Source organism: Cylas formicarius, unplaced genomic scaffold, assembly GCF_029955315.1.
Source record: "Cylas formicarius isolate icCylForm1 unplaced genomic scaffold, icCylForm1.1 PGA_scaffold_12__32_contigs__length_19106922, whole genome shotgun sequence".
Classification (NCBI taxonomy): Eukaryota; Metazoa; Arthropoda; class Insecta; order Coleoptera; family Brentidae; genus Cylas; species Cylas formicarius.
This window is the reverse complement of record NW_026844225.1, coordinates 18522020-18542324: the sequence shown is the minus strand read 5'-3', so window position 1 is coordinate 18542324 and position 20305 is coordinate 18522020. Positions and strand designations below refer to the sequence as shown.

At 36.1% G+C, this 20305-nt stretch overlaps 6 protein-coding genes across 8 annotated transcripts in view; 4 read left to right on the top strand and 2 right to left on the bottom strand.

Moving 5' to 3' along the window:
- Nucleotides 1-124: 124 nt before the first annotated feature.
- On the bottom strand, nt 125-2784 carry LOC132695580 (COP9 signalosome complex subunit 2). Its single transcript, XM_060659911.1, has 7 exons — nt 2599-2784; nt 2185-2505; nt 1438-1780; nt 1240-1378; nt 997-1187; nt 783-924; nt 125-718 (listed from the first exon to the last, which is right to left on the bottom strand). Exons 1-7 carry the CDS (start codon nt 2644-2646, stop codon nt 574-576), a joined length of 1329 nt encoding a protein of 442 aa, XP_060515894.1. The 5' UTR covers nt 2647-2784; the 3' UTR covers nt 125-573.
- Nucleotides 2785-2803: 19 nt separating this feature from the next.
- On the top strand, nt 2804-5552 carry LOC132695579 (protein ABHD8-like). Of its 3 annotated transcripts, XM_060659908.1 has the most exons (7): nt 2804-3221; nt 3324-3772; nt 3857-4115; nt 4366-4616; nt 4665-4838; nt 4892-5102; nt 5154-5552. In XM_060659908.1, exons 2-7 carry the CDS (start codon nt 3396-3398, stop codon nt 5265-5267), a joined length of 1386 nt encoding a protein of 461 aa, XP_060515891.1. In that variant the 5' UTR covers nt 2804-3221; nt 3324-3395; the 3' UTR covers nt 5268-5552. The 3 variants fall into 3 exon arrangements, with proteins under 3 accessions (XP_060515891.1, XP_060515892.1, XP_060515890.1); XM_060659909.1 differs by having other exon boundaries at nt 2804-3772; nt 3863-4115; XM_060659907.1 differs by having other exon boundaries at nt 2804-3772.
- A 235-nt stretch (nt 5553-5787) lies between these two features.
- LOC132708810 (electron transfer flavoprotein subunit alpha, mitochondrial) lies at nt 5788-7117 on the bottom strand. The gene is made up of 3 exons (XM_060681398.1): nt 6953-7117; nt 6263-6896; nt 5788-6207 (listed from the first exon to the last, which is right to left on the bottom strand). Exons 1-3 carry the CDS (start codon nt 6977-6979, stop codon nt 5876-5878), a joined length of 993 nt encoding a protein of 330 aa, XP_060537381.1. The 5' UTR covers nt 6980-7117; the 3' UTR covers nt 5788-5875.
- A 790-nt stretch (nt 7118-7907) lies between these two features.
- LOC132695548 (la-related protein 1B) lies at nt 7908-14570 on the top strand. The gene is made up of 13 exons (XM_060659858.1): nt 7908-8849; nt 10080-10136; nt 10192-10593; nt 10809-10939; nt 11025-11214; nt 11275-11440; nt 11492-11780; nt 11836-12052; nt 12111-12236; nt 12297-13088; nt 13142-13275; nt 13332-13501; nt 13570-14570. Exons 1-13 carry the CDS (start codon nt 8235-8237, stop codon nt 13581-13583), a joined length of 3303 nt encoding a protein of 1100 aa, XP_060515841.1. The 5' UTR covers nt 7908-8234; the 3' UTR covers nt 13584-14570.
- A 1136-nt stretch (nt 14571-15706) lies between these two features.
- On the top strand, nt 15707-17520 carry LOC132708672 (UDP-N-acetylhexosamine pyrophosphorylase-like protein 1). Its single transcript, XM_060681151.1, has one exon. The coding sequence runs from the start codon at nt 15804-15806 to the stop codon at nt 17277-17279; it is 1476 nt and encodes a 491-aa protein (XP_060537134.1). The 5' UTR covers nt 15707-15803; the 3' UTR covers nt 17280-17520.
- Nucleotides 17521-19262: 1742 nt separating this feature from the next.
- Nucleotides 19263-20305, top strand: part of LOC132695704 (cell adhesion molecule Dscam2) — a 55708-nt gene continuing 54665 nt past the window's right edge. The window contains exon 1 of the mRNA XM_060660133.1: nt 19263-19312. The gene's annotated coding sequence lies outside the window, so the exon portion shown is untranslated. The remainder of the gene's footprint in view (nt 19313-20305) is intronic.

The window sequence follows — 20305 nt, the reverse complement described above, 5'->3', positions numbered from 1 at the left end:
TTTTGTTCTAAAATATGAATTTTTCTTACAAAATTGAACCAGGGAGTAATAGGAATGTGGATAACACTGGACCGATTTATTAGATCAAGGTTAGAATGATAAAAATTTCTTAAATAAATTTCTATTTATTAGAAAATTGGTTAACAATATCAAACACAGTTATGATGAAGGTAATTTATATAGCAACCATTTCAGGCAAGTAAATTCATGAAAACTTAAATAGACAAAAGTTATCAAAGTAGCCAATTGATTGTCTGACTATTAATTTAACAGAAATCTTGTATTCCATATAAATAAAGCCTAATTTATAAACCACTCATACAAGAAAATATAGTCGCAAAAAAGTAAATAAAACAAAAGTAATTATTTCAAGTTCAACTTCAGTGTTGACAAGAGAGTTATGTTTCATGGAAAATATGTTTGTTGTGGGATTCATACTAATGAGAAACGCATCAGTCAATATTAATTGATGATAACTGTGTTGTTACACAAAAATGTATAACAATAAACCTAACAAAAGGCGCTAAGCGCTATCACTTCTTCCACGTCTTCTGTTTCTTCATCGAGCTCATATCAGGCCATTTTATTTACAATAGAAGAATGCAATGTACTCAACTGGGTCGCCCATCTCTCCAAGGCATTGTATCTGGCCGTGTTTATGGTGGTCCTCTCCAGAAACAAAACTTGGTTAACCTGGTCTATACGACCTTGAATTGTGCTACAATAACAAAATATATACAGTATTTTTAGGATCTCACTATATTGTATACTTAGATGCTTACTTATCTAATATACAAGCTACTAGAAGACTTTCCACTTCCTGGACATCAATGTTCAGCTCATTTGAAATAAAGGGTATTTGAATTCTAGTGTAGGGTTTAATAAGTTTGATCAGTACTTGAGTCCTAATATTCCTTAACAGATCTAAAATAGACGTTGAGCAACTATTAGAATTCCTAGTTCAGCATGGACTGTAAACAAAGAGCTTTTCTGTACCTTCAATATGTTCTCTAATAAAGGGATCATCCATTATGTTTTGCCTATTTTCTTTCAAAATAATTTCAAATTCATTAATATCATTATTTTGGTATGCATTAACTAAATTTGTCATTGCCAATATTTCTGGATCATTTTTATATGGTTTTGCTTCTTGGGAGTCAAACGGATTTATTCCAGATTTCATCAACCTAAAAAAAAGCTTTTCTCAATGGGAAAAACTTCAATCGACATTAAACTTACATATTGGCTAACACCAAATATTTCAAACATGTTGTTCGCCTTGGACTACCAGACTCATCGTAATTTTTAAAAGCTTCAAAAAAATCCGTATGGGCTTTCTCAAATTCACCCTCCCGCAGATGCATCTTACCACCACACTCTAAAAATTATTTTATATATATATATATTAATTGAGATTGACGACTAAGTACATTTTACCTCTAATAACACCCATTATTAATGGATGGGGAATAGCCGATTTAATGTGCAAGGATTGTTCATACAAGGTCTTAAGTTTTTTGTTATTTTTTTGAGCGGTGTACATTTGTATTTCTAATGCATATATTTCCAGCAATTGGGTTCCTTTCTTCAGGTCATCTTCTCCATCATCAGTCTGGCAGGACTGGTGCAATTGTTTTAATATCTTTGCTAATTTATTGAAGTCCCCTCGGTCATAATATAATTTTCCTAATTTTGTGTTTGTCTTAAACCATAATCTATCATTTTTGGCATCTTTTAATGCTTCTAAAGTAGTTTCATAAAAATTTTGTAACAGTTCCATCTGAAGTAAACAATTCCAATAACATTAAAAAATATATATGTTTGTACAGCGTGTCCAAAATTAAGGTGCACAAAATAAGGATTTTGGCATTTCTTTGTCCCTGCCATAAAATTATGATGAAAAAGAAAATAAAACAAACCCTTACGAATATATTCACTGAGTGACGAGTGATGTGATCATTAGAACTGACAAATATCAAAACACCAAGGGTGGCTAAAATCTACCAAAAAAAAAACTATCTTTCCCAAAACCTGTGACTAAAGTTCCAGAAATGTCTGAAGTAGCTCTCGAACGTGGGTAAAGAGGCTGATGTCTAAAAGAGATATTCTTGACACACGATAATTTGCTTTGTTTTTCAAAGATGCATTTTGGACACACTGTATATTATCCCAATAATAACTTACATTACGAGATGTTGAAATATAATCCAAAATAGAATTAATAGACTTTTCGCTATGGTTTCTAGTGACTGCACTTTTAATATATGTTAACAGTTGTTTGTAACGAACCATCATTTCATCATAATTGGCGAGTTTAAAGTTAATTTTTATCATCTGCTTTAAAGCCTTGAATCCCCATTCTCCCTTCTCACCACCTTCTAGGTCCAGAACCTTTTGAAATGATACTAGAGCAGCTCTTGGCTCTTCCTCTTTAAGGGCTTTACTGTTGTAGTACTGATTTTCTAAATCAACGTCTGGCTCCGAATTACTATCTTCCGAATATTCCTAATAAAATAAATAGGTAATATATAAATCAGTATATCTTAGGTTAGCTCAAGCTATTTGAAAATATTTAAAAACAAATATTATTATACGTACTAAGCCATAATCTTCTTCATCATCACACATAAAATCATCATCAGACATTTTATACAAAAAATTAGAACCCCCCCGTTCTGAACTTTTGCCTTTTAAAAGCACCGAAAGATATACAATAAAAAACTAAACCAAGCCTGACCGAAATGTCACAAACGTCAAACCGTACAATCCATGCTTTAGGAGCCGTTGTCAATGTCAACGGGCTTGCACATGGCGACGCGTGCATCTTAGCCATAAAATTTAAGTAAACATCGAACATTAGAAAACTTCGTAGTTAATCGTTAGATGATTTTTTGTTAACAGTTCAAAGCCCGTGCCTAAGCCCTAGTTTAGTGTTATCAGAAAACACCAGTTTGGCTCATACGTCACATTAGTTTAATATCGTGACGGCCAGTCGCATTAGTTTTTGCAAATTGAGTAAAAATTTTTAGAGGGGCTAATGAATGAAAGTCGAAATTATGTGAGGTTACTGATCAGCATTGTATTTTTACTCCGAAAACAAGTTATTTTTGGATGCCAGCATTGACACCCCCCACCCTCGACCTTCATTTATTACTATGCTATAATGTGCACTCTACCCCCATATTTTAATGTAATGTGACAATAAGGTTTAATAAGACAATGTAAGTTTTAATGATAAATTTTAATTATGAAATACACCTTACAATCATTACTGCCAAAGAACTTGTCAACATATTTGTATTTAAGAAAGTGTTCTTGTGTAGGCAGTGGTTAATAGAACGCTTATGAAACAATTAGCTAAAAGACTTGCAATGGGTGTGACATAATAAACAAAAATGACGGAAGAGACTCCTATACAAATTAATGGTTGCATTCCTAAAGTTGTGAATTCTTGGAGGTCACGATTAACTACATTAAACACTGGACACCGAATTCACCCTTTGGAACCAGTACCAGCGAATAACTGCGAATATATTGTTATTGATTCAAAAATTAGAATTAGGGTTATTCACGTCAGTCCTGAGAATCAGAGGAAATGTTTTACAATCCCTAAAGAATTTTTATCCAAAAGAAGCTCACTTTCTGAAGAATATTGGTTTACTCACAACAAACCATTGCGATCTGCAAATTGCAATTGCTCTTTTAGAAGGTCTCTTAGATATTCGGTCATATCCAATGAACCTGTTCCTTTAAATGAGGCTTTCAAACAAAGGTAAGATTTTATTAATAAAATCAATGAATTAATTTTCATTTAAAAATAATTTCTTGATAAGGAATATTTAATTTAATACCAAAGTTACAGTTTAAGAAATCCTCAATGGCCACCAACAAAAATTAAAGATGTAGAAACGTTTGTGCAACACTTAATTCAAGAGACTTTTTATGAAGCCTTTCAAGAATATTACGCAAGACATAAAGAGAGTGGAGAAGTAAATGCAGCTTATGAGACAACCGAAGCTGACGGAATTGTTACTTTGTTGAAAAAAAAGACACCAGTTACAGAAAAGCCTCAAGGCAATGCAAAGAAGCAATGTGTTCATAAAAGAAAAACCCAGGTGTGTCTTATTTCATTTTAATACCTTCTGCAAATATAGTTACTACCCCCCACCCCCCTTATGATCTCTTAATGTTAATTGCTGTCAGTGCAGCATATTTTCTTATCTTGGTAAAATCAAAGACGTTGTTGAGATATTTATCAGTCATTCTTAACTATTACTCGTCTCAAATATGGACAACTTAGTTCAATGTGTCTAAAAATCTAGAGAAGCTAAATTTACAAAAAATTTATAATTTTTTTTCTTGTAGAAACAGTTAATTTTTATGTTGCATGGGATTGGAGCGTCTGCGGAAATTTGGAGTGCGTTGATTTCAAATTTATCTTCTAAAGGCTTTGAAGTGGCAGCACCAGATATGCTGGGTCATGGTTACAGTTCAGCTCCGAAAAAGTCCAGTTATTATACATTCAAGAATTTGCTTTTGCAATTAATAGAAATTTTTGATTACTATATGGGAAACGACAAGAAACGAAAATGTATTTTAATAGGCCACTCTTATGGGTAATTGTGCTACAGGCTTTCTGGCAAGTAAATGTATGCGTTTTGTAGATGCAGCTTAATAACAGCGCTATATCCTCATCGAGCCTTACAAATATCGCAACTTATCCTCCTCAGTAGTGGAGGACCGACACCATTGGCCCCACCAGCCGGTGTTAATCAAATTTCTCCCTACGGATGCGTACATAATGTCTTTTATCCCTTACTTTATTGTGGATTGAAACGGTGTGTTAACCAACTCTACATTTTGATTATAATTTATCGTTCCTCAATTTCAGGAGTTTTTTTTACTCATCCAGAGGAAAACACTTCACTAATTGTACAAAAGAGTCCGCGGTGCCAAATTATATATTAGATTTTTTTATTAACGGACAAAATTGGCCCGAAGGAGATGCCGCTTTTCATAGGAGAATCATGGCTCCCACTTTGTTGGTGCACGGATTGCAAGATACAAAGATAAACCTAGTGCAAGAGTGCGAAATGGAGAGGGTAAGAGCCGCGTGAGGATAATATTTTCAAAATACAAAGCATGTTTTTTAGACTATTCCTCGAGCTTTTCTGGAGTTGATCCCAAATGCAGGACATTTGTCGATGTTAGAGACACCAGAACAATTAACCCACATGATACTCTGTTTTCTGGATATGTTTAGCTGACAGCTTTGCACCAATTTTTTACAATTATTTTACCAAATATAACCCATATTCATTCTTACTATTTGATTGATTTCAAAATAATAAAATTATTCTAAATGAAATTAGTTGTAAAATAGTACTGGACTGTGATGTAATGTCAAAATTTCCTTACTATTACATTTTTAGACTGAATTGTCGTAAGTTTATATTAGATTTAAGAGTGTTGCGTCATTGTTTTTATTTGCTTCCTCCTCCGTCCATTTTTTTAAATTTTAGCAACACATTTGTTAGTTCTATTTTTAAATACACCTGTTTTATATTAAATTGTATTATTTATTTTTTAATATTTGGGATTTGGATTAGGGAGCGCGTTTATTAGAAACAAAAAAGAATGTTTTCGGCACAATAACAAAATATCAAATTAATATTGTTTTCCTATGGGCAGATTGCGCTCTGTATATATTCGGTTTTGCCGCGTGTGAAGGCGGTTTTTGGTATTTTGATATTTTCATAATAATGGACCATTTGAATATCTTTTACTTTTATTTTATACAAGAATTTTATTATATAAACCTTCTGATATATACGGAACAATAATTGAAAATCAATAGGAATCAGATTCACTCTTGCTACTTCAGTTTTTCGGTTAGTTCTGGTACAGCTTTAAACAAGTCCGCCACCAACCCGAAATCGGCTACTTGGAAAATAGGTGCTTCAGGGTCCTTGTTGATAGCAACAATAGTTTTACTATCCTTCATTCCCGCCAAATGTTGAATGGCCCCGGAAATTCCAACTGCAATGTACAAATCAGGAGCTACAATCTTGCCTGTCTGACCAACTTGCAAGTCATTTGGTACATAGCCGGCATCTACTGCAGCACGAGAAGCTCCAACCGCGGCATTCAGCTTATCGGCAAGATCATACAAAAGCTTGAAGTTATCCCCAGACTTCAAACCTCGACCTATAAATGATATTAATTTGCACCATCTTTCAATTAACAATAAACGAAGTTTTACCTCCACTAACTACAGTTTTGGCACTAGTCAAGTCAGGTCTATCTGATTTGCTCAGTTCCTGGCTAATGAATGTTGTTAATCCTGTATCGCATCCTTCAGCAGATAATTTTTCAATTGCTGCCGATCCTGACCCTAATTTTGAAGCTTCAAAACTTGTTCCCCTTACACTTAAAATTTTAACAGGATCTTTGGCAACCAGCGTTTGTATTGCATTGCCTGCATAAATGCTTCTAACAAATGTATCTGGAGATTTTATTTGAATCACATCTGAAACTGGTGATACATCTAATTTAGCTGCTACTCTTGGTAGAAGTGATTTTCCAAAAGATGAAGCAGCTGCCAATATATGTGTGTATTTAAATTGAGTATGGGTGGTGAGGATTAATTGTGTAAGGTTTTCAGCTGTAAACCCCTTAAATATATCACTTTCAGCCACCAAAATTTTTGAGAGACCCTCAGCCTTTAATAAACCTTCTACAGCAGGTTGACATTTGGTCCCTGCAACCAGTATTGATATGTCGCCTCCTAACTGTTTTGCAGCGGTTAAAGCATTTTGGGTAATGGGTAGAAGTCCCTCATTGTTGTGCTCCGCAATAACGAGCGTACTCTGGCATCTTTTTAAATGATTTGAAAACTGAAAATTGATAAAAAATAAGCCAAGAGAATATCATAAATGAAATTTTGCCATACTTGGGAGGTGATTTGACGAAAAAACATAATAGAAACTATTCAAACGATTAACTCAGCAACACTTTCAAACTTAACTGATTAGAACTTAAAAATTGTGAGATATATGCTAAAAACAAAGAGTTCAAAGTGCAAAATACAGGACCAAAACACAGTGACTTAAAGCAGAGTATATCTTCTTCTTTTCATTAGTTTTTACAAACAGTAAGGCAATAATACTATGGCCATCCGCCCATTAACAGAGGTGATAATTTTGATTTTCAGAGTATAAGATAGAAGGGATGGTCGCGTATACCGTTACGAATGCCATATAATATTTGCGACCGAGTACTAAAGTACTGTCATGGCGATTTGCGATTGCGTCACAGTACTATACTATAGTAGCTTGTAATGGATAACAGCACTTTATTTATATTTTAATTAAAAAAAAAATAAAATTATTTTTTTAAACATTTTACCTTTCAAACGTTAAATTAAATTTAATTCATTGAATTGATTGAATTCATGGCTGAACACAATCACTAGAGGCGTTGAAACTCGTGTACGCTTTTTAACTTTGCCACTAACGGGAGCCTTCCCTTCTATCTTATACTCTTTGGTTTCAATTGCATTCAACATTCAGCAAATACATTGTGATTTATCATGGTCACAAAATCCATACGCGCAGCGTGTACATGTTATTCAGCGCAGTTTCGCAGAGTCTCCACTATATTTTCGATGCAGTGTTGCGTTACGTATACGTACAAAGGTGTCAACCCGGCTAAAAATGTTGGGTAATGGAAAGAAAATAAGATAACAACTCTCGATTAGAATTTTTTAAGCAAACGTGCTGTAAGGAGAAAAAAATTAGGTGGTTGGTTCCCACAGGGTTGCTACTGTCTACGCTTTAAGATAGCGCACCAGAATCTCACGTACGTTATGCATACAAGTTTAGCACACTGACACTTAATTGTCAACTTCGTGAATGTCATCGGAAAAAACAGAAAAAACGCATGTCCCTAGGGAAAAGTATGCGAAATAGTTATTAGAGTGACAAAAATTTGTGGCAGTGAATGAAAATACTATAAAGTGTTTCGCGTTTAATGTGTAGTGGTTTCGCGAAAAACAGTGGTACAATTTTATTTTATTATATAACGCATTTTGACAGTTTGTCACAACATGTTGGTTCTGTTATTTTAAGTATAGTGTGTGGTGCCATGCTTTATTGAAAACAACATGGTTACACTCCATATTGTGCATTTTATTAAATATTGTTAGCATTTATTTTACTATATAACAGACTACTATGGAGACGCAGGTACCGGCCGGGTTAAATAACCCAGATTATGCAGATGACAAGTCAGAACCTGGCACGTCTTACGCATTAGCGGTTCTAAAATCCAACCAAGTAGCAACTAACAATAAAGAAAATATTAACGATCCCAATACCGGAAATTCACCGCCACTACCACAGACTGAAAAAAATAAACAAATAGGACCTGAATTAATTGATGATGACTCTACATTTACACCGGTAGTCAGTCATAGTAGAAAAGACAGAAAAAATGAGAAAAAAAAACAAAAACATTCAAATGGTCTTATTGACAAGCTTGATAAGCATCATGAAAAATCCCATGACAAAAAAGAAACATCCTCTATAAAGGTTGAAAAGGAGAAGGATCTTTCAAGTTCCAGAGATAATCAAGAAGAAAATGATTCCAAAACCACCAGGAAGGTTTTCGTAGCAGCCCCTTTGCCCAAAATAAATCCGTGGCAGGTCAAGAATTCCGTTAATCAAGATATCGAAACACATGCGCCTTTTATATCAGATAAAAGAGTATTGCAACCCAAACAAGAAGTTATTGTTAATGGACAAAATGCAGCAGCTACCAAACCACTGAAGGAAAAAACTCGTCAACGGGTTAGAGCCTTTTTTTTCTGTAATTAGTTTTTCAATCCAATAATTTTTTTCATTGTAAGAAAAAACTCTAAAATTATTAGAGCCTTTTTTTTGCAATTATTTTTTTAATCTAATAATTTTTTGTGATTGTAAGAAAGGTTTGAAAAAATATTAGCCTACTTAATATTCATGAATGCAATTAACATTTTTCAATTTCAGTTACAACTCGATAATGTCCATTAAAAAAAAGATTAAAAAAATTAAGATGTTGTAAAACGGTTCTCTGTTATCTATATCCTTTTCTCATTCAATTTCATTTAGATACAAGAGAAGTTATTTTTAAATTATTTACATTTTTTTGTCACCTACAATGTTATCTGAAATACCGAGATAACAGTCTCTGGCCCTAACATTACTACAATATCGTTTTGATTTTTTAGCCTTTAGAATCGTTAATGCTACTTGACGAAGTTGAGAGGTTTAGTTATATGTTAATCATTTAGCAATATACAGGATGTTTCAAAACAAATGCGAAAAATTTAAGGTGGTGATTTCTTGGTTAAATTAAAGAGTAGTTTGTTACATAAACGTTTGTTCAAAAGCCAACTATTAGGGAGATATCGCGCTGCGAATATGGCGGAAAAAATGATTTTTTTGTTTTAAAAACGAACATAAAACAATAAAATATGAAAAAATTATTACTTAAATTTAGTAAAAAAAAAGATAGGGTTAGTCTAATTCAATGTCCTCTACTCAGATAATGTATTTCTATAATACTTTCGTAATATTTTGTTGATCTATTTTCGTTTTTAAGAAATAAAAAACATTATTTTCCGCCATATTTCTAGGGCAATATCTTCCGAATTAGTTTAGTTTTAGCTTTTAACTCGACGTTTATATAACAAACTACCCTTTATTTTAAACAGGGAAATTACTCAAAACAAAATTTAGTTTTAGTATTGCAAAAGTACTTGGCAAATATAAAAAAATAATGGTACATAAGTTTCTCTGTTTATCTAGGATTGCGAAAATTCTACTCAATTTCTTAGACACTTTGGCGCCTTATTATATATATAATAACAAAATATCACACCGCTGAGCAAAGACTGGATTTTTTGTTTATTTAGATTTAGAATCTGGATTATTTTTAACTAGTTTTAATAATAGACTCATCAGGTTTTGATAAAATGTGCCAAGTAAACAACGATAATGTTAAGTTAGCTGTTGGTGCGACATTTTTGTTTGTTTCAGGCTAGCGATTTTTCCGATATTTGCGACTGGCCTACATTAGGCAATCATCCGCAAGAGGTTAGTTGGTTTCTTAAGTTATTTTAGGCCTTTAAAGATGTTCAATATTCTCTAGCCACAAAGAAGGTCGTCTAGCCCCTCAGCCACATCCGTGCCTTCTCCTAGAGAGAAATCCTTAACGCGCGAGGAACCGATGCAACAAGATGACAAAAGAAAACCTTCCAAGCACAAATGGGTACCTTTAGAAATAGATTTAACCAAGGCAAATAAAAACGACCGAAGAAGAAATAATCATGGCGGTAATGATCATTCAGGCGATGCTCAATCGACGGTCAGCGATGGTGACAGGGATTGGCGGGCTGAAAGTTTAAATACTTACGGCGCAAGACAATTAAGGCCAGCCTCTGCCGCACCACGTGGTCGTTGGCGGCAAAGGGGTGGTAGACGCGTACCTTTCAATAGGCCGGCAAACAGAATTCCCAGTGATCCGGAATATCCTGATATTGCCAATTCCAAGGTGCGATATTTTTGCTACAAGTGGTGTCCAGCGACCTAGAATATAGTCGTTCAAATTAAATTCCATAAGTAGAATTTTATTTTGTGAATCGCTGGACACCACGGTTACTTCTTAAGGGAAACTAAGATGCTACTAATTAATTGAGGTTCCATTTAATTTTCTTATGAAGTATTGCTGGTCGCGGAATGTAAATGTGGAATCCTGTTCCCTTTTAGTTATCAAAATTCGGGGGATCGTTGGACGGCCAAAATTTTGTGGTCCCTTATATGGGTACCTATTATTTTAACAGCAACAATTATTTGAATTTAGAGGGTCCTATGTTGAAGGAATACATTCGCAATCAGATGTAAGTAGGAGTTTTCCTTATACACTCATTATTTTCATGTGTGGATTGGCAACATTAAATATGTATTAATTTTATTTGCTTTTAGCGAGTACTACTTTAGTGAAGATAATTTAAACAGAGACTTCTTCTTGCGAAGAAAAATGGACGCGGAAGGATACTTGCCGGTGACTCTTATAGCGTCGTTTCACAGAGTTCAAGCGCTAACAAATAATGTAGCACTGATAGTGGATGCTATAAGCTCATCTGATAAAATTGAAATGTGTGAGGGGTTTAAAGTAAATACTAAAAAACATTGGTCAGTTTTGTTTTTATTACAACCGCAATCATTGTTTTAGGTAAGACCCAAAAATGATCCGAAAAAATGGCCAATTTTAGACAAAAATGGCGAAAAGGAGGAAGACGTGATATCAAAACTAGTACCTCCCCCTCCCGTTCTTAGAAATTTACATCAGGCCGAAAATCTCAATCCGGATGTTGCTGAGTTTATTCCAGTTGAGAAAGGTATTTGAACATTTCTGTTTTTTTTTTTTATATTTGCAAGAAATATTGTAGATAATAATATCGTTGTTAACGGGCAAGTAAAAACTACGAACCAGTTTTTGGATAAAGAAAATGAAAAATTGAGGAATTCCATAAACGAGGGTGCGAAGAGCGCGAAAACAAAAGCGGAGGACGAAGAGGAAAACTGGCTGGAAGTCAAGAGAAAAAACAAAGAAAACAAGGTAAAGAAAGAAAACAAAGCAAAGAGTTTTGACTACGAGCGGGAAGAACTGGAATTTCACTTTGATGAAGAGCTGGAGAATGTTCCAATTGGACGCCAGAATACCTTTTCAGATCAATGGTACTTGTTCTCGCTCGCGAAATAGTTTTAAGACTGCGCTACCAATAATTTGCAGGGTTTATGAGGAAGAAGATTCAGATGAGCTTAGCGATAGAGATGTTAATAAGCTTCTTATTGTTACCCAAGCGCCTTCATCCCGTGTGCCGAAACATGAAGGTTATGACCGCACTGGAGACTGGACTACTCGTGTAAAAATGTCTCAAGACTTGGAACAGGCAATTAATGATGGTCTCTATTACTATGAAGAAGACCTTTGGAACGACATAGATTTTGTAAAACGCAACTAGGAGGAAGAGGTCGTGTTTCATTGTAATGCTTTCTCCGTTTCAGGATCGTGGTTCTACCGGAAGTTACAAAACTGTTACAATAATCAGCCAAGAAGATTTCCAAAAACTAGCTCCCCCGGCTCGCAAAGTACAAAACCCGGAAGTGCCACCGCCACCGCCCCCGCCGAAGGTGTTTTCCTTCCCACGTCCACCGAAAAAGTACCCGCGGCATAATTGTGTAATTTTTCAGATCGAAACCGCGTCGAAGCCTTCCGGAAGCAAACAGACTAGCCAAAATTCCCGCAGCAGAAGTCGTCCGAAACCCCTTCACCATAGAAATGTGCCGAGATTCTACGCGGTTGTTAAAGACGATAGACCCGACCCGACCACTCCCAGGAAACGGAAAACGAGACACTCGAACAATCCGCCGATGGAACAACACGTCGGCTGGATTATGGATGTTCGAGAGCATCGGACTCGCACGACATCAAGTGGCAGCTACGGAACGAGTCCGAACGATAACCAGTTGGCCACAAGCTATGGGAGTGTGCCTCAATCGCTGCCGAATTTCCAGCATCCGTCGCACGCGCTGTTGAAGGAGAATAATTTCACCCAACAGGCCTATTCCAAATACCGTCAAAGATGCCTTAAAGAACGCAAACGGTACGGGATTGGTCACTCGAACGAAATGAATACCCTCTTTCGTTTCTGGTCGTTTTTCCTAAGAGAAAATTTCAACCGCACCATGTACAATGAGTTTAAGATGTACGCGTTAGAAGACGCGCAGGCAGGATACCGTTACGGTCTCGAATGTCTATTTCGGTTTTATTCATATGGGCTCGAGGTAAGGTTCAGACCGCAACTGTATCAAGATTTTCAAGAAGAGACCATTAGAGACTACGAAAGTGGCCAGTTGTACGGTTTGGAAAAATTTTGGGCGTTTTTGAAATATTACAAGCACGGCAACTATCTTACCGTTACGCCATTGCTAAAGAAATACTTGTCCAAATTCAAGACGATCGAAGATTTTCGCGTAGTCGAGGTAAGTTAGAGGAAGCGGCGGCTTACGGACACCGTATCAACTTCACTTTGCAGCCGAGAATTAACGAAATATTCAAAAGCCAGGGCAAGTACCATCAGAAAGGACGTAATAGGACATTATCTGAAAGCCAAATTACGTCAGGACCAAGTACTTCGCGCGATGACGGCAGACGCCCTTCCGCTTGCAGGTAAACGTTGCGCCTGGTGGTTATGCGACGATGATTTGCGAGATTTTTCTTTTTAGACCCGAAACTTTCTCGGCCAACCATTATCCACAGCCTGGAACAAGTGCCCCAGCTGGAACTGGCTTCAAGTATCCCAGATCTCGTACGCATTCCTTCGGTTCGGGTCGTAATAAGAATATCCATAACGTCCAACGAGGCGATTCGTGGAAATCCAAAGAGAACCTTGCAGGTAAGATTGCCGATGTTCCTGCTTTCTTCAACTTCCCACTGATTAATTAATGTGCCCTCTTTTTACAGGTAAATCGGAGTAAAGCACATCCGACATCTAAATGTCCTATATATAATAGTGTAGTATATAAGGTAATACGTCATATTTCGCGAAACATAAGTAGCCTTTGTAAAAATGTAATTAAAAAGTAAAAAAATATTTGGGTGCCATCGCGTTGCATTGAAAGAAATCTAATTAAAAAAAAAAATCACAAAACGTTTAATATTTTTCTAGCGTGTGTGAGGGCATGTTTTCAACGTCAATTTTTCTTACGAAAATCGCAAAATGGATACGGTTTATGTAAATATTTAGGTGCGCTATCCTAACATCAAAAATACTCGCATGTTGTGAGGCTGTTCATTTTGCTTTCGCATCGTTAGTCAATGGTATATATATATTGTTAAGTGTGCTATTGTCATCAGTTTCTTCTATTGTAGGGTTAGCTGTTTGTTTTACTTATTATTCAGTTTCTGTTTTTTTACAAGGGGGGCACATATTGTAATTTTAATGGATCGATCGGTGATAGTTCTGACAATTTATTATTTTATTGCAATCGAGTTTTAATAAAAATTTGGGAGCTACACGCGAAAAAATATATCTTCCGATAACGTATTAAACTTGGGATTATCATGTTATTTAGGGTTGTTTTTATTTTGTACAGTTAGTAGTCTGTTTGAAAACAAGTGGCAAGGAGTTTTTTAATCCTGTACCGGTTTTGTTATGTATTTGTTTTGCGCTGGCGGAGAGCATTTAATATATATTTACCTAGAAATTTATATAGTATTTTGTTTATTGTTTTGGTGAAATTTAATGCAGTAGACAAAAACGAATATAAAAAATTGTGATATTTAACGGTTCATAATAGTTTGCTCAACTCCTTGCATTTAAGAGTACCTAGTTGTATGATATAGTGATAAGTTAGCTATAGCGTCATGTGGAAGTGTGAACTGAGTTGTCTTCCTATGAGCCTAAAAAATTAAAAAAAAAAAAGAATAAAAGCCGCTAAAACCAATTAAATGTGTTTTGCTACCATTCCCGTTAACCTATTTAAAAGTCATCTAATCTCATCTCAGATATTTCGTTTAACGTTTAATGCTTCTTATTAATTATGAAATTGCATAGGGTATTCGCCAAAATCGAAAAAAAATTGAGGCAAGGAAGTGAAGTTTGACCTTGCGCTTTCGAATTAATGGAAGCTTTCTTTCGCGGCTAAACGGCGTTGAACATTCATTGGCATTTGTTTAAGACAATTTCGAGGTCGCTGGGTGGAGGAATGCGTTGAAAGGCGAAAACGAGTTTTTTTTTATGAATATTGAATGTCAGTGGGAGACCTTAATACGTAATTTCTAATAACAGACTTTCACTTATTATTGCTGGGAGTGATAATTTAGCGATTTTCTACGAAATTTGTTAAGTCCCTTAAAACGGAAAACGACGTCAGCTGTTTGCCACTTCCAGATAAGATTCCGCTATCTTTCGAATTTTGTTAATTTTCGCAAAATATTTACAAAAGTTATACGACGGTTTTAAACCCTCTTTTGTCCCTGAAAATCGGAAATATTATTTATGGGACTGCCTATGATTGAGCGACCCGTTTGCGCAAATGATGAATATGAGAAACAACGAGAAAGATGTTCTTTTTGCACATAATCACTCCTGCAAAATGAAAGCAGGAAGTTAAATTTTTTATTGATTAGAACCTTCATGTAAACGTGCTATGCGCCGCTACAGTTTCTCTCGGTGTTGACACGATTTATGAAGAATCCTGATATGTGAAACATTTAGTAAGCTCTCCAAATGACACAAGAGTTAATTTCTGATTAAAACCGTACAGTTTTAAATCATTTTTTTAAACACTGAATTAAAAAAAAAATTGTTCCAGATTATTTATTGCTCATAGTTCTGCGGTGAAGTATTACTATGTCAAAAAAGAAAGATTATATACAATAAAAACTAGAAATAAAAAATGCTTTCAATTAAATATCAACCGAAATTTATTGTTGGAATTGTTGGTTTGGAATGTACGTAAATATAGGTATTTTTGCCCCGTCGTCTGCTGACTAAACTGAAATACTCCCACTACAGTAAAAAATGACCGGCAACGCTGTACGTTCATTTGTGTTATGTACTCAAGATTAGCGACTAAAACACCAGCTGATTGGTGAACGGTCTCAGTAAGCGTGGCATTTACGAGGCAATAAACGTGGATCCTGTCACATTGTTAACAGTCCTCGCGTGCGTGCCCAACTAAAAGAACCGTACGATGATTTCGCTCGATGCGGTCAAGGAATTGCTCGAGAAAACTCAACAGACTCAGCTCTTAAGATTCTGGGATCAACTCGGCGACGAAGAAAGGTCGTCGTTTTTGGCTCAACTTTCGACGATCAATTTGAAAAATGTCAACGAACTGTTCGGAAAGGCGCGAGACACTTTGCGCGAAAACGTCGTCAAGTTGGACAGCCGCATGAAGCCGGTACCCCAAGAACTGTTCGGGGCGGAACAAAAAACCGACGACGAAGAATTGGACTTGTTCAGGGGTGCGGGTTTAGAGGAGATCTCTAAAGGGAGCGTCGCCGTGTTGTTGTTGGCCGGCGGAGAGGGCACGAGACTCGGGGTAAGTTACCCCAAAGGGATGTACTCCGTCGACCTGCCGTCTGGAAAAACTTTATTTCAAATGCAAGCGGAAAGGATTCGACGAATTTTAACTCTGGCCAAAGAGCGCACGGGGAAAAAAGGCCGCGTTTGCTGGTATATAATGACCAGTGGCCGAACGAACCGGATCACTCGGAAATACCTCGAAGCAAACGATTACTTCGGATTAGATGAGAACGACGTGGTCCTATTCCAGCAGGGTTTGCTGCCCTGCTTTGATTTCGAGGGGAAAATTCTGTTGGCGGAAAGAAATTCGGTAGCCCTGGCACCGGACGGGAACGGCGGCATATATCGCGCCCTGGACGATAATAGAATTCTAGAAGACATGGAAAGGAGAGGGATTAAATACGTCCACATCCACAGCGTGGACAACATCCTCGTCAAAGTTGCGGATCCGGTATTTATCGGTTATTGTATAAAAAAGCAGGCCGATTGCGGCGCCAAAGTCGTTAGCAAAAACGGCCCCAACGAAGCCGTGGGGGTCGTTTGCAAAGTGGACGACAGATTCCAAGTGGTGGAGTACAGCGAGATCACGGAAGAAACGGCGAAACTGCGCGACTCCGCCGGAAATTTAACGTTCAGGGCGGGCAACATTTGCAATCACTTTTTCACCACCGAATTTCTTCGACGCATCGTTAAACAATACGAGCCGGAACTCAAATTGCACGTCGCCAAGAAGAAAATTCCATACGTTGACGAAAGCGGCGACACGATCGTGCCGTCCGCGCCGAACGGTATTAAAATCGAAAAGTTCGTCTTCGACGTTTTCCAATTTACCAATAAATTCGTTATTTGGGAAGTGCCCAGGTTCACCGAATTCAGTCCATTGAAAAATATCGACAGCGTCGGAAAAGATTGTCCCAGTACCGCCCGCCGTGATTTGTTACATTTGCACAAATATTACGTGGAAAAAGCTGGAGGAAGTGTCGGAGAGGATGTCGAGGTTGAAATTTCACCGCTTTTGTCTTATGCTGGCGAAAATCTTCAGACGATAGTAAAAGGCAAATCGTTTAACTCTAGCACGGTTATCAAATCCGATGACGAATGCAATAACACTGCGAACGGACACTTTAAACACTCGCTATAAACACAACCAAACCAAATAAATTTCGTTTATTTGGCGACTGGCAGGTTGCAATAATTATAACAAAATAAATTCAAACCGTACGCTTTCAATGAGTATTCCGTAAATTACGACCGTAGATATTTAAGAAGTATCTGAAAAATGTGATATTTGTACTTAAAAGTTTAAAATTGTTTCGTAGTAAAATATATTTTTGGAAAACATTTTTATATATTATATGTATATATTTAAACCATGGTGAAAGGTTATAAATAAAGTTTCTTATAAAGTAAAAATGACTCGTTATTTTGGTGTAAAAGGGCGGTAAGCGAATAACATATCATAGGATTTGCAATTAAGTTTTGATTTTTGTCGAATGCGCCGCGCCAATTTTGCCAATTTTAAAAAATCGAAACTTTGGGTACTTTAAACGTTCTGTATGACGAGATATTAGAAAAATTCCTCATTTAAATTATGATCACACTAATTTGCATACAGAAGAAAGACGAGATTATTATAATAATAGAGATGGGCAGACAATTGAGATATTAATTATTCTAAGATCAAGTAAATGGAAACGTAAATCGAAGTAAAAATAATATGAAAATAGAAAAAATGTAAATTTTTAAATTTCAGTCATCATGTTTCGAGTAGTCTGATGAACTGTTGTCGTTGGAGTCCAGAGCAATAATAAGGGCCTCTAAAGTGTTTTCTAGCATGTTACCACCTTCCCAAAAACGTTTTTCACATTCCACTGTCTTCCACCGTGATTAATTGTTAATCTTTTACCGTCGATGCTTTGCCTTACGCTTTTTAAATTTTTATCCTTCCATATTTTACTAACGGTATACCAACGTAGTATTTTTTCCCTCCGATACTCTCTAACTGTCCTCAAATATCGTCGTTACTATCAAATAATTTCGTCTTTCTCAATTAAAAGTGATTTACTGTTGTGAGTTTTTTCGTAACTACGAAGTTCTTCTTATCCATAGGTGGAATGAAATCTTCCTGTTGCATTTCATATATTATTTTGCCAAAGGTATATTAAATTAACAGATTTTCTAGTGTTAAGTTATTTTGACTATTGTAGCATTTTGTGTGGCTTATGCTTACATAAAATTGACACAAATGTAATTGAGAGAGTACAAAAAAACTGTTTATGGTTTATTTATGGTATAATAAGAATATATGCACAATAGACGTTGTTATTTTTTAATAGTATTTTTAATAACAGTGCAATTCATTTAACAAAGAAAATAACATATAAGCTGGAATCTTAGATTTAGGGGTCTTGTCCCTCCACCACCGCACAAGACGTCTTTTTTTCAAAGAAAAAAACTTTGTAATACCGCTGCTCCTTCTTTAAAAGCCTTATCACCATTAATTACAAAGATTATGAAGAGAAATGTTTAGCCAACATGCAAAATGCAAGTGATTCTCGAGCAAGTTCAGTTTCAAGCGTTTTCCAAATAGCTGTTATGTATTATTTCATAGTGAGTCAAATTTGAACAATTTTTACAATCGCTCTCACGTCCATTTTTGCAATTTATGGTATTTATCGTATCGTTAATTGAACATCGCAGAATAACTGTAAACAAAGTTTAAAAACATCTTGAGCTGCTATTGATTTCTGGCTCTATTATTACCTTTTAGATCGCATGGAGATTAGCTGAAACAAATTCACCGCCAAGTCGATTAGTAACGAGAGGTAATAAAGTCAGTTTTCCCTTTTTTCCAGAGGGCGAAATAAAAATGTTAACCCACGTTAAACACCGAGTTCGCGTATTCGGTCGATCATGTGTCGCCAATAAAACAAATCACAAAAATGCAATGGTGGAAAGTCGAAACAACTTTCCACGGGATGTCGATTAAGTCGATCACGATTTGCAAAGGAAAATATTTTAGGGTGTATTTATTTGATCGGGGAATAGACAAGCGCGATCGGGGCGCTTTTCGGGTGAAAGGGATGCGTTGGGATGCTGCCCTGACGGTTTAGTCGCGTCGGAAGTTCGGTGCGAGAAAGATCGTGAATTTTCGATTCCGAAGAATTACACGTGGTGAGTTAGGCGTCAAACTCTCCACCAAAAAACTTTCTTCCCCCGCCGGTATTTACTTTAGATTGGCTACCGCCTAGGTTGGGTTTCTTTGTTTCGACTCGTTTTTCGAAAAGCCGTTAAAACTTTCCGCCGCTTGAAGTTAGATATTCCCGTCGAAAGTTTTGTTCTGCACTAGTTTTTTTTTTCAGTGTAATCGGATATGCTTTCGTTGCCGTATATAAGACAATATACGACCGAGATTTTGATTTATCTTGTATTTTTCGCTTTTTATTTACCTCGTTTTCCACGTCATTTGATTTTAACATTTTTGATCAAATAACGTCGTGAATGTAAACTTCCATGTTTTAAAATCGTAGAGATATAATCTTCACCCGATACGCGCAAAATTGAAGGTATTTTTCTATTGGAATTATTTCGGACGGATTAGCGAATTAATCAATCAAACTCATTTCTGAAATTAAATAAACTTAGATGAGTGTTTCGTCGAATCCGCTTGTCAAACGTCGAAAGCTTCCTGTTATCAATTTTCGATAATAAAAGTGGCATTTTAAATTTTAAATACATTTCAGATTCGTTTCCTGTCGATACGCCGACAGTTTCTTAAGCATTTCGGGTTTTCGCAGGTAGATGAATTCTATTTTTGGTTTGTCGCCTGCTTATTTTGCATATGGCTCATTGCTTTATTTAAATCGGGAGACGCCGTTCGCGTTCGACTTAATACAAACTTTGTTTGGGTTAGATGAATTTAAATCTATGATAACCGAAAGTTAGATTCCGCATGACGATCGGGATTAAATGGAGAGAGGTATTTTCGATTGCACTCAGTGAGATGAACGTATCGATTGGTTTCCTGTGGTAATCTGTCTGAGTTACGGTCAGAATAAACTCCATGAAATTTAAACCTTTCCGATTCTTATTTTTATCACGTCGATTCGCAGTTCCTAGTTTTTCGGTGCACTTAATTTCGTTACGAAACTTTTTTATTTACTTATT

Excerpts from the sequence above, each read along its gene's own strand:
- LOC132695580 (XM_060659911.1), bottom strand. The coding sequence starts at position 2,646 with ATGTCTGATGATGATTTTATGTGTGATGATGAAGAAGATTATGGCTTA. Across the intron at positions 2,506-2,598 it reads ATGAAGAAGATTATGGCTTA|GAATATTCGGAAGATAGTAA; the intron begins GTACGTATAATA and ends TTATTTTATTAG. Across the intron at positions 925-996 it reads TATTAGAGAACATATTGAAG|ATCTGTTAAGGAATATTAGG; the intron begins GTACAGAAAAGC and ends CGTCTATTTTAG.
- LOC132695548 (XM_060659858.1), top strand. The coding sequence starts at position 8,235 with ATGGAGACGCAGGTACCGGCCGGGTTAAATAACCCAGATTATGCAGAT. Across the intron at positions 11,441-11,491 it reads GTTTATTCCAGTTGAGAAAG|ATAATAATATCGTTGTTAAC; the intron begins GTATTTGAACAT and ends GAAATATTGTAG. Across the intron at positions 12,053-12,110 it reads TTTGGAACGACATAGATTTT|GATCGTGGTTCTACCGGAAG; the intron begins GTAAAACGCAAC and ends TCTCCGTTTCAG.
- LOC132708672 (XM_060681151.1), top strand. The coding sequence starts at position 15,804 with ATGATTTCGCTCGATGCGGTCAAGGAATTGCTCGAGAAAACTCAACAG.
- LOC132695579 (XM_060659908.1), top strand. The coding sequence starts at position 3,396 with ATGACGGAAGAGACTCCTATACAAATTAATGGTTGCATTCCTAAAGTT. Across the intron at positions 4,116-4,365 it reads TTCATAAAAGAAAAACCCAG|AAACAGTTAATTTTTATGTT; the intron begins GTGTGTCTTATT and ends TTTTTCTTGTAG. Across the intron at positions 5,103-5,153 it reads AAGAGTGCGAAATGGAGAGG|ACTATTCCTCGAGCTTTTCT; the intron begins GTAAGAGCCGCG and ends CATGTTTTTTAG.
- LOC132708810 (XM_060681398.1), bottom strand. The coding sequence starts at position 6,979 with ATGTTTTTTCGTCAAATCACCTCCCAA. Across the intron at positions 6,897-6,952 it reads TTCGTCAAATCACCTCCCAA|TTTTCAAATCATTTAAAAAG; the intron begins GTATGGCAAAAT and ends ATCAATTTTCAG. Across the intron at positions 6,208-6,262 it reads CAAAACTGTAGTTAGTGGAG|GTCGAGGTTTGAAGTCTGGG; the intron begins GTAAAACTTCGT and ends TATCATTTATAG.